The following is a 17583-nucleotide window of genomic DNA, read 5'->3' on the forward strand; positions in this document are numbered from 1 at the left end:
ACAGCTTCAGAGTGCATCCAAGCTGTTACACATCCTTCATTCAGCCATGTATTTATTTAGGACAGAATGAGAATAGAACAAGCCCACAGGTTCTTCCAACATTTTAGGATAAGAGACTTGCTTCTGTAGCCCTGCTTCCCAACAACAGCCTGGTCTGGAAGGGTGGAGAAGTGAGTGAAAACACTGTTCCCCTTTGTCTCACTGCTGCAGCATTTGGCTTGCCTCTTTTCCCTTTCTTTGCCATTCTTGTGCACGTTGCTGCGCTGGCATCAATGGAAACAGTTTCACTGATTTCAGTGGGAGCTGGATAAGAGTGGGGCATCTAGGCCTGAGACCATCATTACTTTTTAAGAGTTGAGATCAAAAGATTACTCCTGAGCAAATCTCATGCTCACATGCTTGCTTCCTTCAGGTTACATTGGGCTCATTTTTCTGAATCCTATGGAGCAGTCAATGAACTGAAAATGACACCGTGGTTCTACCTGGAGTTGTGGTCAGGGTGCCAAAGGAAAATAAATCCTCTTTCTCTCTGGCCACAAGAAATGGAGAGACTTATCAAAACAAAATGATATACAGCATTGTCCACAGGTGGGTAAGTTGAAACTCTCTACATACTTAGCATGTTTCTTCCAAATCTGAGAGTAAGAGCTCAAAGAATCAGGGATTAAGAAAAACAGATTTCTAACTCTGTTAGGGAAATACACTTGTCCAGAGATTACCATACTTTTTCCAGATTAATGGCAAGGGGAGTTAGGAATTACTCTGTGTCCGTTGTAATATAGGTCCATCCTAACAGCACTGGGTAATGGCATACAAAAAACTATAGTTTCATAAACAATGCCTTGCTACGTACATGGATGTTATTTTGCTAGCTTACTGTCTGAATTATTCACATGGTACTTATATTTCATCATAGTTATTCACATGTTAATAAGCAAGTACCACGAGCCACAGCTTCTTGACTGGATTTTTATGTGATTATGCCTCAAAACAGAGAATCACTTGCTACTGCATTTTCAAAAACATAGATATCAAATGCTTAATGATCTCATAGATGATTTCTCAGTTTGGCAAGGTACAGGGGCTTAGCCAGTCTGAATCAATTTCTGACTTCACCACAAAAGGCCCTCTGTAATCTGGTGCTCTGTTTTCCAGTTTCCATCTGTGGCAGCAACAGCACAAATAAAGTGCTGCATTTTAAGGACAGCATCATGCAGACTAACTCTGAGTAAAGCTTTCATGATGCCCTTTCACTACGTCCAATCTAATCCACACTAATGAGTCCCTGACTAATAGGTCCAGGAGAAACAAATCAGCACTACATACACTAATTTATTTTTCCCCATAGCAGAATCCTGAGAGTTGTTTCATTAATATGAAATTAAAAGTCATGGACTGAAAATAAATAAAACTGAAAAGGGGAAGAAAGTAACAGCATAAAATACTTTGAAAGATGCATATAAAGAAACTCTCTGCCTGGAAACATCATGAGTAGGGAAAGGGGAGAAGGACTTAAATGCTGAAATCAGGGAAGGAGAGTTTGGACTTTCATTCAAGATTTATACACAGTCTTTTATTTTCCAAAACAAGCCTAGTACAGGAGTCTAATTATGTCCCCAGTAAAGTGAATAAGCAGTTGCAGATTTCTACAGCTCTGCAGAGAACTCTTCTATTAAAAATCTTCTATTTTGTCGAACAAACTAAACATTCGGCACATCTAACCCAAGCTTTTCAGAGAAGGATCACACCTGTGCACAGGTGCATTAATGCAAAAATAAGAAAATGTTAGCAACTGGAAAGAAGGAACAAAGAGAGGTGGTCTATAAAGAAAAAGAGAAAGAAATTACAGCTACTCAGCTTACTGCTTTCTTATTTACAGCTACTTTGTTTTTGCATACCAAGTTAAACAGTTACTAAAAATAAAGATGTAGCAATCTTACAACATTACAGTTCTGAAAAAGGAAAAGTAAACTTACATCTCTTGATTGCCGCTCTTATGGATGACAAGGGTCCTTGGCTTATTGAAGAAAAAAGAATTATTAAAACATGGTTAATGTCTCAAAGAGAAAACAATTAAGTAACATCACGCAAAAATTCCCCACATATTGTAAAGGGTTTGCCAAGCCTGTTTTTCCCCTGTGCTGTTATCTTAGAGAAACTTGTCCAAAACTCCTGGACTATACAACCATACCCAACCCCTTTTAATGAAAACCAGGTTACAGCTTGGCTTCAAAACTCTGCAAAGATAGAAAGCCAATTATTAAATCCATTATGTCTCTCAATTCTGTCTTGAAGTTCACATTCTGTCTCATGTGGGCGTGCATATTTACAGATTGCAAGTACTGAATGACTTATATTCTCATAAATAAATAAAACTTACACAGTGAAGTAAAAACATACAACCCTTTGCTAAATATTTTTAACAATTACTTAACTACTTGTCTTCCCTTCCAGTTGAGATAACATTTTTCAGTAATAACTTGGTGGGTGGGGTTAGGAAAACAACACGACCAAATATTTGTTGATATGCAGGGACAGAAAAATGTTTCCTTTTGCCAACTCATCTGTTTTCTTAGTAAGACTAAGGTTTCTGATGCCTCTCCTCTGAATGTTCTATTTAAGAGATACAGCAGTCCCTACTATTTTTGCAGGTAAAAATCAAATCTAATTTGGGATTACCACTTTCAGAAATGCTGCAATTTGAAGAACAGGGTATTAAAATTCTTCCACTTTGTGTTAAGCTACAGAGGAATTAAAACAACACAAACAAAACAACCAATCAGTTCAGAAGAGAAGGGTTTTTTCTCTTTTTTCTCTTTTAAGTACAAGAGATAAAAAATATTTATTGGTGAGAAGCTGAATGGACTTTTTAAAGGCTGAAAATAAATAGAGTGTATCTGGTTCAAATTAATACAGTATCTTAACAACAAAACAAAGGTATACTAATCAAGCCTTTTCCAGACTCCATCAGCAGGAATGTTAGTAGAGGGAGTGCATTAGCATTTTGAGTCTGCTCTTGCGCAGCACACCAACTCTGCCAGGGCTCAGTTTAGCTCCACATGCACAGGATGGCTGCAATTACTCCAGTACGATGAAGAGTGGGGGGAATTGGAGGAGAGAAGAAAGAGACAGTCAAAAAGGATGTGGATAAAAAACGTCCTCCCTCTACAGTCATTCTGGAAACTAATTAAGACTAGAAATGAATGTTGCTCTGACTGAACTGTTTTCTGAAACAGTCTGGCTAGTCTAGGATAAACAATGCCTATTTGTCTGGTTTCAGAAACAGTTCAAATGTGGCTTGGCCCCAATCCACACTGCTTGCAAAGCTGCTTTAGAAAACATTTCTATCAGTCATATTTCACTGTGCATTTTTAGCAGAAAAGGGTTCTAATTTTCCTTTAAAGTGTCCCATCAAAATACAGCCTTATCTTTAAGAAACACTTTTAGTTGTGTGTTCCTCACAGCTGTACCCTGGACTCTTTTCTTAGCTCCTTGTATCTCATGTCTCTTTCTTTTGGATGTTCATTTTTGAAGCCTTAATTTTGCTTTTATTTTTCTGAATAACTACAATCTTTAGGGTTTTAATCATACTTATTATCAGACAGAAAGGAGACTGAAGTCTGGTAACATAAATCCGAAATCTCCTGGAGCAGCAGTAACTTTCTAAACTAAGATTCAGGATTTACCTAAGCTTCATAGGCAGAAATTAAGAAATCTATGAAGTATGCACATTCAAGTATGAGTGAGAACAACAAGGAACAAGCTCTTTCTTGCACTGGCAAAAGCCCTTTGACCCCTTGCAATTTGCCTCAGAATCTGATAAACACTTTTATATGAAAGCAAGTACTTTTGGCTGGAAATCATAGGAGTTGTCACATAGACACAAGTTCAAGCTTTCCATATGGCATGAAGACCAAAAGGATACATATAAAACATTTTTAAAATCAAAATACAAAGAACAAAGAAGTAATATCTCTCATGAAACCAACCTAGTGAAGTTGAAGAATGGATATACCAAGGGCAGCGAGGCAGCCCAAATATACGACTATTTCTAATTTAGAACCCAGTATAACACGGTGCTATAAGAAAATATATGAGCTCACAGACAAAACAAGCTGTTAGAAGACAGTTTTTCTTTTCCACTTTCCATTAACAGGTCACTCATCCACAACCTTTTGGCAAAGCACTACATTTCCTACCCCCAGGAGAGTTTGATTCACATCTAGCTTACAATTATTTAAGCCCTTTAAAAACATGGAAATGACAGTAGACACATTATTTTTTTTTTCCCCATGGAGCCCTGTAAAGGAACTGCAAACTTCATAACTTCCTTATATACTAAACCCCAGTAATTTAAATAAAGATGCTGCTCTTGGGGCAGCTGGTGATTTTACCCATACCTTATGCTGAGCCTACCCATCCCTGCTCCATAGGAAGCAATTCCTGGTCTTTTATTCTGTGTTGCAAAGAGAGAAGTGACTCCTCTGCTCCACGGTTAATGACATGTTTTCTCTCAAGCCATCCAAATAATTAAAATAACCAAATCAAATCTAATTCTCCTATTTGATGAGGTAGGAGCTGCAGCAATTACTGTACTGCATGGCTCTTGCCTCTTTCCCACCTCCTCCTCCTGTTCATAAGGCACAGCAATAAACCAGAAGGCAGAAAAAACCCCCTCATAAATGCACACGGCAAGGAAATATTAATCCATCCAAAATGTGACTTCCCCCACAACTACATGAGAAGTCCTGAGGGGACAGTGTGACAATAACTAGCTGTGGGGATGGGAGACAGCAGTTCCTGTGCCACCCTGCAATGTACACAAGCAAAGTTCAATCTCACACTGCTGGAAGAAAACCATGCAGAGAGCAGGAAGTTCGAAAGTATTAAAGAATCCCATAAACATCAGGAACAACACCAGAGTCATATCTAATGCAGAATAAGTAAAGATGCAAACTAGCCATCCAACCCACCCCCCCATCTTCTAGCAGGAAGGACTGAACAAACAGAGCAACTCCTCTGACATCTGCACACTTATCTTAGACCTTACTAACTGTTAATTTAAATCACAAACGTGGTTTCATTTCCAGCAAAGGCAATAGTTTTGATGAGCTTCCCCTGCCAGCTCCTCAAAACTCACACTGCACCCAGAAAAACGCACTCAGTAAGTTCAGAGGGGATCTGTAAGTTGCTGTGCCTGCTACGCTGAAAGCAGTTGGGTACTTCAAGTCGGCAGCAATATGAAAAGGGTCCTATGGGTCACCATTTCTGAAAGATAAAGAACCTGGAGTGGTGTGTTTCAAGTTGTTAAACACCTACTCACTCTTTCTTGGCAGGCTCTACTCTGGGTTTCAGGGACAGGTTTTCTAAATATAAATACTTGAGGAAAATGCTTCAAAAGTATATTTCACATCTGTACATCAGGAAAATAAAATTGCTCTGGCCAAAGAGCTGTAAACTGTTCAGCGGAGTAAGTGCAATTACTGTGCACAAACCATGGTTTCTCCCTCATCTGGGGCTGTGCTTCAACACTTCCTTGACTTAGCAATGTCTCTCTGCAAACACAATTTCAGTGTAGCTACCAGGTTTCTCAGAAGGCTGCTCCTGCAGGGTGACTCCTGACCCAACACAGCAACTGTGTGAGCATCACTCACTCAGCAGTCCCACAGAGCAGGGAAGGGGAGGTGCTGTTTAAGTGGAAAAAAGCTCAAATCACACAGCCATCTCCAAGGGAGCAGGCAGGGAGCTGCGTCTGCCCAGAGCAGGACAGCTACCTAAGCCAAGAGGCCTGGAGGTTCTGAGCTTTTCACCCACCTGGTCCTTTGGCTGTTTCAGGAGTACCAGAGTCTCCAGTCCAGTGGAGGGCACCTCATGGGCACACTCCCACAAGCTGGCTGACAGTGAGGCAGTTTGGTTATTGAGTACAAAGAGGATTGATGGATTTCACTTGTCTCTGGAGATCACAGGCAGGACTGGCTTCTGACTGTCCCCTTCCTGCCTGTGAGCCTATCCATAGCCATCTAGGGAGGGTCTCCCCTGGCTATCCACAGCCTTCTGCTCTACAGGTTGTGATACTGCTTGGGATACAAAAGACATCCCAAGCTACTAGCCTGCCCTAGCATCTCTTTGTCATCTACTTCCACACCCTCCTATTGACTTGCATGTGATTCTCAGCAGGAATTGAGCAGCCCTTCACATTGCCTGCTCCCTTTATTAGAACCAGGACCTTTATTTTATTTATCTAAACTGACATAACAATGAATATTCTACAGGAAAAGTGATTGCACTTTTTTAATGAATTATTCTAGACATATATAAAAGCCTAAAGGGGGAAAAAAGCCAACAAAAATAATGAAAAATGATCACTTGTTCTAAAAAATTAATATTCTCAAGCATTTATTCCAACATCTCAAAAATTATCCTTTATGTCAAGTTATATGAAGCTTTTCATAAAGTATCAGTCCTTAAGTCCACATACCCATGTAAAAGTTAAATGTATGTCTAATTGTGATGGTTATTGACCCTGCTTTATACTTACACACAGAGTAAAAAGAATTAAAATGTCGCTATTTTTAATGTCTTGTGACTTCTTGGAATGTGAGCCAAGAATTTTAAAATAGCTCATGCTGAAATTACTGTAAGGCAAAACACTAGTTTAATAAAAAGCATCATATATTCCTCTCAGTTACTTTAGAAATCATGTCATCTTTATAACAGCCAGAGTACTACAGTACAACATTCTAAAAACTTATTAGAAGACATTACTCCAAGCACAAAATGTTTTAAATGTCACCTAAATTATTTCACTGCAGACTGAATTACATGAAGATCGTAGTAACTTAACAGCTAAATTAGGGGTCGTGCAAAAGATCAGATTTACCACCACCTGCAGGCCAAAGACACACTTACTAGTTCTACCAAAAAGCTCTTAAAGCTAGAACAGAAGACTCACAGCTATCCCAAATTTATGATGTGGGTGCAGTAGACAGAATTGTATCAATCCTGTGGAAGTCAATTTTCACTGAAATGCACCCACAGTGGTCAGCTGCTTCAATGCCTCCATTGCTGAGGAGCCCCAGTCCTCTAGCTGATAGTGTAAATTAGCTGACATGGCACGTGGAGTCCAGGTGCACCTTCCCCATCAGCGTCAGAGAAGCAGACAGTGCACAGCCAGTACTCCTGCCTTCCTCATGCTCACCATTTCCACCAACTCTCTTGTATTGGTGCTGGCATGGTCACAAGTCTGCTGGATCAGCCACATGGTTTTGTTAACAACAAAGAATCCCATCCCAAATATCCTGATTAATTTTCAGCCAGACAGGCCAACTGCTCCAGCTGGCTGCAGAGCCACATGAGCATCAGGGTAGCACCGGAGAAGCGATGGGAGTGGACAGGGAGGCCAGCAGCAGTCCTTGGGGTAAGCAGCTCAGCCTCCACTGACAAAACAAACCTTAAGTCCATGAATCTGCCACTAATCTGACAGTAAATCACCAAATGCTGGCTATACCTCATGTCAGCTGCTTTTCTCATCCTTCATTATCAGCTGACTCTTTTTTTTTTTTTTCCTGTTAGTGCTGATCATCCATATTGGCTCACTAGGAGACCAGACAAGCACCAGAACAAACACAGTTGGCAGCAGCCTGTCCCCACAGCCTTTCTGTAAAATGAACACTTGCATGTTCTCTGCTAGATCATGGGGTATTGTCCTGGCCCTGCAGGTACAGGAGGCTAGAAAAGATGTAGTCACCTAAGAAATCACATGCTCAATAGTACAGATAGGTCATCTAGAAATTAAGACTTACCCCCACACAACTTCACTTCTCTCTTGGGTTCAGTCTCAAAAGCAAGAAATCCTGAACCAGTAATTAAGTCCAGCAACAATTCAATCCTCATCAACATGCTGAGGATGTCTGCTTCTGCATCACTTAATGAATGCCACAACCGCGACTTCCCACTGCCTGGACAAGTGAGGACGTAGTTAAGCAGCAGCTAAAATCCAGCTGCTCAGCTAATTAAAACAGCTCACATTGATCAGCATAGGGAAATCCTTTCAGGAATTGCTCTCTAGCTGTTTCTTCAACTATTTATTACATATTCATGTGCTTGTCACTGTCATACTTTGGGATCATATTTTAGCAATGAAACCTTCAATTTTAAGGCTGAACACAGGCAGGAAGTCAAAGCAAATCATGGCAGCAGATGATAACATTTCACAGCTCAATTCTCACAGCAGCCTACAAGTCACGAGGTTACAACAGCTTCCACATTTAATAATGTCCAGCTTAGACCCTGAAGCTGAAACACCTCACAAATTTTTTGTGAATCTGAGTCATTTGGTTTGTGTGCACCCTGAACTCTTTCCTGATTGAGAGCTACAGACATTCTAGACAGATTTCCTACAGCATTTTCTTTCAGTCAACAACCTGAGCTGAACTGCCCCTAACCCCAAGATGACTGTATAAACACAGCCATTCCAGAAAGGCAAATAAATGCCTAGAGCATGATTCAAGTAATTCTCAGTCTTCATTGCATATTGACTGATTTCAGCTCCCAATAAAATGTATGCTACAAGAAGACTTTGGCCCTCCTGTAACAGCTAAAAAGGCTCCTCACTATGCCATCTATCAACATATCACACTTGCTGTTATGATAAGCCAGCTAGTATGTTTTGATTAAAATCAGTAAATAGTATTTATGATTAATGGCAATTTAATCTTGGTAGTAAATAATTCTAGGAGTAGAAAACACCTATAATTTTAATAATAGCATAATAGCAATGTAGCACTGTAAATGTAAATTAAAGTATCACTGAATTGTTATAGTGATAGGAACAGGATATTTGGGAAAGTAACAGTTAAAAAACAGAAGGGAAGAACCAGCGCTTTCAAACCGAACAACTCAGATGTAAAGTGCAGCTTCTGCTGATGGAAATATTTTACCATTAAAGTCTACAGAGCTTCTGCATTTGCACATGGGGAAAGATGACAGTGCCCTACTTTTACAGTTCAAGAGTACAAAACAAAGCCTATTTCTGAAGAATGGCTTTTTGATTCAACTATTTGCAGTTGCATTTCAGTCAGTAAATCAAAGCCTTCTCTAGCCACTGATGGGACATTCTGCTTGCTTCATACATCTCTGTACATCAAATATAACCTGCTGGCTAAATGAGCTCCAGAACCTTTGTAATTGACATCACAGATGAATAAAACCTGGTTTAATCATGAAGGATGAGCAGGACAAAGGCATAAAGAAAACCAGTAAATCTGGATCCACAGGATTCAAGATGTCTTTACAGGGCTTTAGCTGTTATAAAACATGAATATTAGATTTTCTTCAAATAGTTTCTATATTTCATAGAACATATGAGTATAGTGGTAAGATTATCTTTAAAGTACTGTAAAGGGAAAAAGTGGTATGTCAATGTTCTCATCTGACTAGAAACATTAATAATGACTGCAACAAAATAGGTAACACTATTTTTATAGCAGTGAGTATCTTAAATCCCTACTAAATCACTTATCTGCAGATCAGCAAAGCGAAAACAATAGAAACAATAGGGAATGGGTGGGGAAATCACCCAAAGAAATTAAAAGATGTGTATATTTCAGCTGGACTTTTGAAAACAGAGAAGCTTCAGAATAGAAACACAAAAGAACATTGCTCCAGAGAAGAACAAGCAAGAACAAAAGGATGTTGACTGCAAGGACAAGAACTCAGCAAGACCCAGATGATGCATGTACTGGAGGTGAGGAATCCAGTGGAGAAAGCTCAGGTGCCTGCAAGTATACAGACTTCAAAGACATCACAGCAGTAATCAGACCAAGGCAACAAGGTACAGGTTGATTTTGCCTACGTATGTTTGTTTCCCGTGCAAAAATCTGTAAAAGACACACCCACTTGCTTCAATTGCTGTGCATCCTTTGAGAAGAAACTAGAGTAATAAGGAAGGAGTTCCTGGGGAATCTTGAGGCAACTGAGGCCTCCGACAGGTGAATCATTGAGTCTCACTTCCCAGAAACACTACTAAATAGGTTCTAGACTCAGCATTGAAATAGTGTCTGGATCTTGCCTAGTCAAACATTAGCATCATGATTCCAGCACTGCAATACAAAAGACAGATGTTTGGGATCTAAAATGTAAAGTTCAACCTAACCCACAGAACTGGGATTACGAGAAGTGTTCAGCACTGCTGTGACCTCAGTGCCAAAAAATCAGTTGAACGCCTTTGAGAATTTCAAAGTACAACAACTGCCAATACCAAGTTCCTTGATAAGTCCCATGCCATAGGATTGATTTCTGTGCTCCTTCAGCCTAATTCAACTTCCTTATAGGCCAGTCAAGTCAAACAAGCAGCATGAAATTTGCTGGAGTTTAACCTTTAGCTGAGTGAGGAAACAAAGGGAATTTCCTCATTGTTTTAATTATAGATGTGTGTTGGCAGTAAAGGCATTTGTTGTGAAGGACAGCCTACATGACAGAAATATTAAAACATATGTACCAAACAAAGTAAGGCTCTAACTGAGTGCTTAAAAATGAGAAACAAAGAAACCAAAACCCCTTGTACAACATAAATGTGAACCAACAGCCAAAAGATGTGTTTAAGAATACTACAAGGTCATCCATATAAAGAAACATACTGGTTTCAAATAGGCCATTTGTACTTATAAACAAATAATTTAACAAGCAGCAGAAATACTAATTTTCAACCCTCTTACATTAAAATCTCACAAAAGTAAAACAATTTTCATGCATGATCACATCTTGTTGCAATGTACTGCTGACTCACCCAGTTACACCCTACAGTATGTGAGATCCATGAACTTGTAACAGTGGCCCTTACAGAATGCACAGTGCACAGCAATTGTCAAATAAAATCTCAAAACCGCATCCTTCATTGGACCTGTCTTTTGAGAAGGTACCCTGCATGCAGCTCAGTCAGAGAGATGGCATATTTTCATTAACACTTTGCCCCTGCCCTTCTTGAAATGCTTCCTTTTCTTCTATGACACAGATATTCATAAAGCTTTTGGTTACAAAACACAGAAAATGATTCACCAGAAATTTGCACTACGCAACAACAAACCATACATTCACATATCTGTAGGAATGCAATGTTTACCTCTGAGTTTAAACATGACCTTAAAGTTCAGTCCTTTTTATACATTCACAATGATCCAGCAACTCTGAGTTTAAGGTCAACTACAAAAACATATGCATCAAAGATTATTTTTCAAGTCTTTTAATTTTGATTCTACAAGGAGGTTGGTAAGGTATAGTGTGTAGGTAAAGTTAACACCTTCACTAGCCCAGGCTGGGGAAAAGAATTCAAGTTTATACATACTCAAATTATTTTCCAAGAGTGATAGAGAAGCATCGATCCACAGAGCCAAAGAAATTTTTAAAGTCATTCTGATGCCTACAAAACCTGCATTTATCCCACTGCAAAATCCTGATAGGTGGGAACAGCACTGAATTTGCTGTAAGAACAAAATACCTACCTCAACAACCGAGAGAAGGCTTTTAACCTCCGGGGACATTTCTCCAGAGATCTCATCTTTGAGCAAGTCACCATGCAAACACACTACAAAACAAAAGGAACTCCCTCCACCCTCAATCATATATCCTGGCTGTCTTACAACATCATGGACCTCAAATTATATGGCAAGACAGTAAATACTGCAGTCTCTAATGGATGATTACAACTTGGAAGAAATAATCACTATCATTTTTTGCCACCCAACTAAATTTAGCTTCAAAAACAAACACCTTGTAGAACAGATTGAACTGGACCTTGTCAGCGCAACAGCCATAAGAAATACCTCCCCAAAACATTTCACAGCCACAGATATCAATGCCCTTCCCTCATCTGTAAGTATCCCCCAAACACATAGCTCTATCACGTGCTCCTCCATGCACTTCAATCAATATGCCACATGTCATCAGGTGAATTAGGCAGAGGAAATTAAAAAGAGCCACAAGTATCAGCTTACCCCAGCAAATAAAAAAACCCCAGAAAAACCAGGGACCAGTGGGGTTACCCTTCTTTTATAACTACCTCTTCATCTCTGACCTCTAACCATTGATCCATAGTTTTTAAAGGAACAGGTGTAGAAAATAAGTATTGCTTCTTTTCAATCTCAATTTCAACTTAAAGGCCCTGAATTCAGATAACATAAGCAGGTAATTTCTCCAATCTCCACTCTCAGTGATGTCCTTAATTCCAAAGGCAGTAAATAATTCCTGTCCTTTTTCTTATATCAGTCAGCCTTCTTGCCTATTGCTAAAATGCCTCTGGGCCTCCAAAAGTAATAGTGACCTTTTCCTTAAGACTACCTAATTGATTGACATGATCTATTTAAAAGCAGAACAACACCATTTTAACTTTCTCAAGAAACAGCAAAGCTATAGGGAATGACAGCTCAGTCTCTTGCTGTAGAGAACATAGAAGGTATTATAAAAAACTAGCAGACACCAAGCTCAAAAGAGCCAAAGCGACTTTTCAACATGCAATGTGAGGTTAAGCTTTGGCACTGCTTGCCACAACACACTGTAGGTGCTAAAAGTGTGAATGAATTAAAAAAACCCTAATGAAAACCTACTGTCGGCTAATAAACACAAAGTACCACTTCTCTCAGAGAGCAGTAACAGCAGAGCAAGGGGGTGATCCTGCCCCTCTGCTCAGCCCTGGTGAGGCACATCTGGAGTGCTGTGTCCAGTTCTGGGCTCCTCACTGCAGGAGAGACATGGAGCTCCTGGAGCAGGTCCAGAGGAGGGCAACAAAGATGATGATAAGACTAGAGCATCTCCCTTAAAATAACAGGCTGAGAGAGTTGAGCCTCTTCAGCCTTGAGAAAACTGAGAGGGAACCTCATCAATGTCTCAGTATGTGCAGGGAGGGTGACAAAAGGATGGAGCCAGACTCTGCTCAGTGGTGCCAAGCAACAGGACAAGAGGGAAGGAACAGAAACTGATGCACAGGAAGTTCCACCAAACACAGGAAAGGACTTTTTTACTGTGCAGGTGACTGTGCCAAATTGCCCAGAGAGGCTCTGGATTCTCTCTCACTGGAGATTCTCAAGAACCATCTGGACACAATCGCTGCCATGTGCTCTAGCATTACCCTCCCTGAGCACGGTCCTTCACCTGGGTCACAACAACCCCAGGCATTGCTACAGGCTGAGGGAAGAATGGCTGGAAAACTGCCTGGTGGAAAAGGAGCTGGGGATGCTGGTTGATAGTGTTTGCTCATGAGCCAGCACACATCCAGGTGGCCCTCCAGGCCTGTCTCAGAAACAGTGTGGCCAGCAGGACTAACACAGTGATTGCTGCTATGTACTTGGCCGTAGTGAGGCCATACCTTGAATTCTGTATTTAGTTTTGGGCTCCTCACTACAAGATGGACACTGAGGTGCTGAAAGTGTCCAAAGAAGGGCAACAAAACCAGTGAACAAATCTTGGAGCACTGGAGCACAAACCTTGTTGACAAGCAGCTGAGGGAGTTGGGGGTGTTTATCCTGGAGAAAAGAGGCTGATGTGAAACCTTATTGCTCCCTAAAACCACAGGAAAATAGGTTATATCAAGGTGAGGGTCTGTCTCTTCTGCCAAATAACAAGGAAAAGAACACGAAGAATTGGCTTCAAGTTGCACCACATAACTGTGTTGTCATTTCAGATCCGTCTTTGGTGAAAAAAAATAAATGGTGTAACAGAAAACATTTCTAGTCAGTTCACACTGTAAAAAGTTCATTTAACAGAACTCATTTCCTTGTCAACAACCTTAGAGGGAAGAAGATAGATTGACTAGTAAAGCAAATAATCTTTTGTCCTATACACCAGTAAGGTGTGGTGAGAAAGCCTCTCCTGCAGCTGATGGAATATGTTCCATCATATTCTTCTTTTTCTTCCTACCTTCACCTGTCAGGAGCACTACATGCTTTTAGCTATTCATCGACCTATTATTATAGAGGGGACCATGGAAAAAAGGCAATAAAACAATACAGTGGTTTTAAAAACAGTTGTCCAAAGAAACTGTGAAACTTCCTGACCTGGTCCAATCACAAAATGATATTAGGATTGTTTGAACTATACTGTATTCATGGAATCATAAAATCATTAAGGTTGGAAGGGACTTTTAGGATCATCAAGTTCAACTGTCAACCAGGCACTACCACTGTAACCCCTGAACCACTAAACCATTAAATTGTACCATCCAGCACCAGATCCAGATGTCTCTTGACCACCTCCAGGGATGGTGACTCCACTACCTCCCTGAGCAACCTACTCCAATTCCTGACTACCATAACAGTGATTTTTTTAAAAAATAATATCTAATCTCAATCTCCCATGTCTCAGCTTAAGGCTATTTCCTCTAGTCCTCTCACTTCTCCAACCTTCTTACAGATTCTAATACTAGATCCTGGATACTGGTGTGTGAGGGGAAGGAGAGGCAGAAGTCCAATGACATGAAAGAGAAGAATTATAACAGTAAAACCAAAGCTGTTTCTTTTTACTAAGCATTTATTCCAAGCAAAAGTATTGCCTAATAAAAACGTGATATCACTGAGGTACTTCTTTTGCTTCAACTAAATTATTATGCTATAGATCAAAAGAGAGATTTAACACAGTAATTACTGCTTGTGGTTGGAACACCCTGATTAGATTTGGACCTCCTCTTTAATTAGAAGTCAACCTTTGCCTCAAGGATATGGCAGCGTCCACCGTAGTCAGATGACAAGCCTCTTGTAACAACAATGCTCCCAAGATTAGGATGCAGCTATGCATACTTATAAAGACCATACTTCTACAAATACTTTCCATATTTAGGGTTGCATGGTCTAACTTTAGTCCTCAGTACTAGGGGACCCTCCTGGGGCATGAGACCTGCTGGTGACCTGCCTTAGTTGTAAGCCTCCAAGGGAACAGGCAACACGACGTTCTGTATCACTGGATCTTAGTTCTCTTGAAGCTGAAGCAGCTGGAACAGATGAAAAAGCAGCTCATCCTTGTCTATACTAGAGACTAATACTAGCTCAGTTGAGCCTGTGATTTGTCACAGATGGCCAAAACTAGGACAAATGCAGTATGCAAACATGGCTTAAATTCAAAGGGTGATGCTTGCACTGAGCAAAATACCATTTTTGAACAGAGAAATTTTTTAGAAAAATCAGAAATGCAATCTCTCACAAAGGACAGAATCAGAGTCAAACGTACAACTGTGCAAACTGCACATTATACCGTACATTATACTAAAATACATTTAAGAGGAAGAAATTATCAATGTGACAGGCCTCACTAGGAATACTTTACCCCCATGATGTAGTAAGAATGCAACTGTTACAGGCTTTAAAAGAGTACTTGATCAATCATTTCAATGTTCAACCTGCCAAATCAGACGCTGGTACTTGAGGTAACTGATTCCCTATACTAGAATAAAGAACAAAGACACCAAAGAAATAACTTACAATGAAATTACAAAGTAGGTGAGTGGTACATTAAGAGAGCAAAATAAAAAAGAATGAAATAACAATCTCTTCTCTTTTGTGCACATCAGAGTAAGAGGCCATAGAAACGAATACAATATAACTGCAAACAGAGCTCTCCCACTCAAATTCCAGAGGCAAAAGAAAATGTAGATACTGAGCCTAGACAGAAACCTACATAAATCCTTAGGGAAATAAACAAAAGCTCCAACACTCTTAAAATATCAACATGAAATTCTTTCAGAGACAACCTCACGATTACTACTTCTGCATTGCAAGTTTACAACCTGCTGAGTCTGCCTCCTCAGCCCTGACATATATCCTATAGGCTTCTCTTAGCAGCTCCTCCTCCTTTTCTGTTTTCTTTAAGAACATTATAAATACCTTTGGAAAGAATTCTCTCCCAGCCTTCCTTCCCAGCTACCACAAACTTCATCTGCTGTTCATCATTGAAATGTCTTGGGGAGAAACAAAATTATAAAGAAGGAAAATTATAACCATGACTGATTAACTTGGCCTAAAAAAAATGGGCTATTGTGTCCTTCCTGAAGCCACCTTTCTTAGAACTAATGTCTACCATGGTTGTTCATGCCCCAAATAACTCCTAATGTACAAGGAGTGTGGCCATGTGTCTGGATGGTCCTCAGTACTTTCTACAGAAGTCTGTTCTGAAAGATGATGGGATGGTGAAACTTGCTCATGTACACAAGATGCCCAAAGAAGCAGTGAAATTCTTTCAGCGAAGACAGAGGGTGAGCCTTTTTCTCTTTATTCTTTCAACAACCATCTCATTTGCAGCGTTATTTTCCATTATGAATTAGAATAAGCACTGGAGAGCAGCCCAGACAACGGAAAGAGTTGTTCAGGGCACCAGAGCAAACAGTCCTTCAGAACTCCCTTTGCAGAAACCAGGAACAGAGCACTCTTTATTAAAACAAATCCCTCTTCTCTGTTTAGGAATAAGAGATCTAGGAGGCTGGCTAGGATACACCCTTCACAATAACTCTTTACTGCTATCTGTGAGATGAGTAGGCAAAAATCCCCAACACAACAGTGACAAATGGCCAACATTAAAACAAACACCCCCAGGAATAGGCTCTAGATACTCTTGTGATCCCTAACTGCCAAAAACTATGCTGAACCCATCTGTCATTTATTTCTCAGCTCTACCTGTGATTCTTTTTTTCCTCATTTACAGAGAAGTATAAACTGAGCAGAGTAAAAATTAACATGGCAAATTAAAAATTAAGCATGATGATTTATTGTGGCAAAGAAGCTACCAAAGAAACAAGCTGCACAAAAATTGCTCCAGCTTATTCTACTCCCAGAAGCAACAGCTCCAAGGTGAAAGCCCGTGCTGATGAGAAACATGTGATAAACAAAAGAAAGACACATAAGTAGATTCCAATCTCAAACTGCACGAGTTTAAATCTATATTTAACCTGTGGGATTGCACTGAGTGAGTAAGTCCAAAATTTATCTCTTAGACTGAAAATAAAGGAGTCACATGAGCCTACTTTTAAGATAACAAGAAAAGTCATAACTCAGAGCCCCTGTTTCCAGTTCTGCCATTGAATGATTGTGGAATTTGCAAGAAATCACTCTGCCCCCCTGTGCTGAACCTGCTTCATCTGTGAAGTGGAGACACAGCTATTTTTTTCCCTGGAGACCAGCCTTGTGATCCAACTAACCACATGAGCACTGACAGCAGCCCAAAGGAGAGAACGAGACCTTTCCTTCTTGGAGCAACACAGGCTTAGCTCAGCTCAGGGCAATTGTGAAACTGCACCCCAAGAATTTGGAAAGGAGACTACATACATACTTTTTAGAACTACCCTGACTTCTGACCTACTGGGAGGGTACAAAAGCAGGACATTTCTATTTTCACAGCCTAAAAGCATGCTTAGAGCAAGAGTAACTTGATGGTCTCTAGCCTTAAAAATTGCAAAAGCTAAATGTAATGAATATCACTGTAAAACATACCCCAACATTCATTCTTTCTTTCACACACAACCCTTCCCATTCAGATGGAGTGCCAGCAAAGTCTCAAACTTCAGATGTGTGTTACAGTCTGTTACACTGGCTGGATGGGCAAAAGCCTGAA

General features: G+C 40.1%; 2 protein-coding genes across 3 annotated transcripts in view; one reads left to right on the top strand and one right to left on the bottom strand.

The window, feature by feature from the left end:
* Nucleotides 1-17583, top strand: part of RPS3A (ribosomal protein S3A) — a 150166-nt gene that overhangs the window by 45782 nt on the left and 86801 nt on the right. The window lies entirely within an intron of this gene.
* Nucleotides 1-17583, bottom strand: part of SH3D19 (SH3 domain containing 19) — an 81638-nt gene that overhangs the window by 40282 nt on the left and 23773 nt on the right. For both annotated transcript variants that reach the window (XM_059469907.1, XM_059469906.1), the window contains exon 3: nucleotides 1977-2017. In XM_059469907.1, the coding sequence (XP_059325890.1) occupies nucleotides 1977-2017 (41 nt within the window). The remainder of the gene's footprint in view (nucleotides 1-1976; nucleotides 2018-17583) is intronic.

This window comes from Ammospiza nelsoni, chromosome 4 (genome assembly GCF_027579445.1).
Source record: "Ammospiza nelsoni isolate bAmmNel1 chromosome 4, bAmmNel1.pri, whole genome shotgun sequence".
Lineage (NCBI taxonomy): Eukaryota > Metazoa > Chordata > Aves > Passeriformes > Passerellidae > Ammospiza > Ammospiza nelsoni.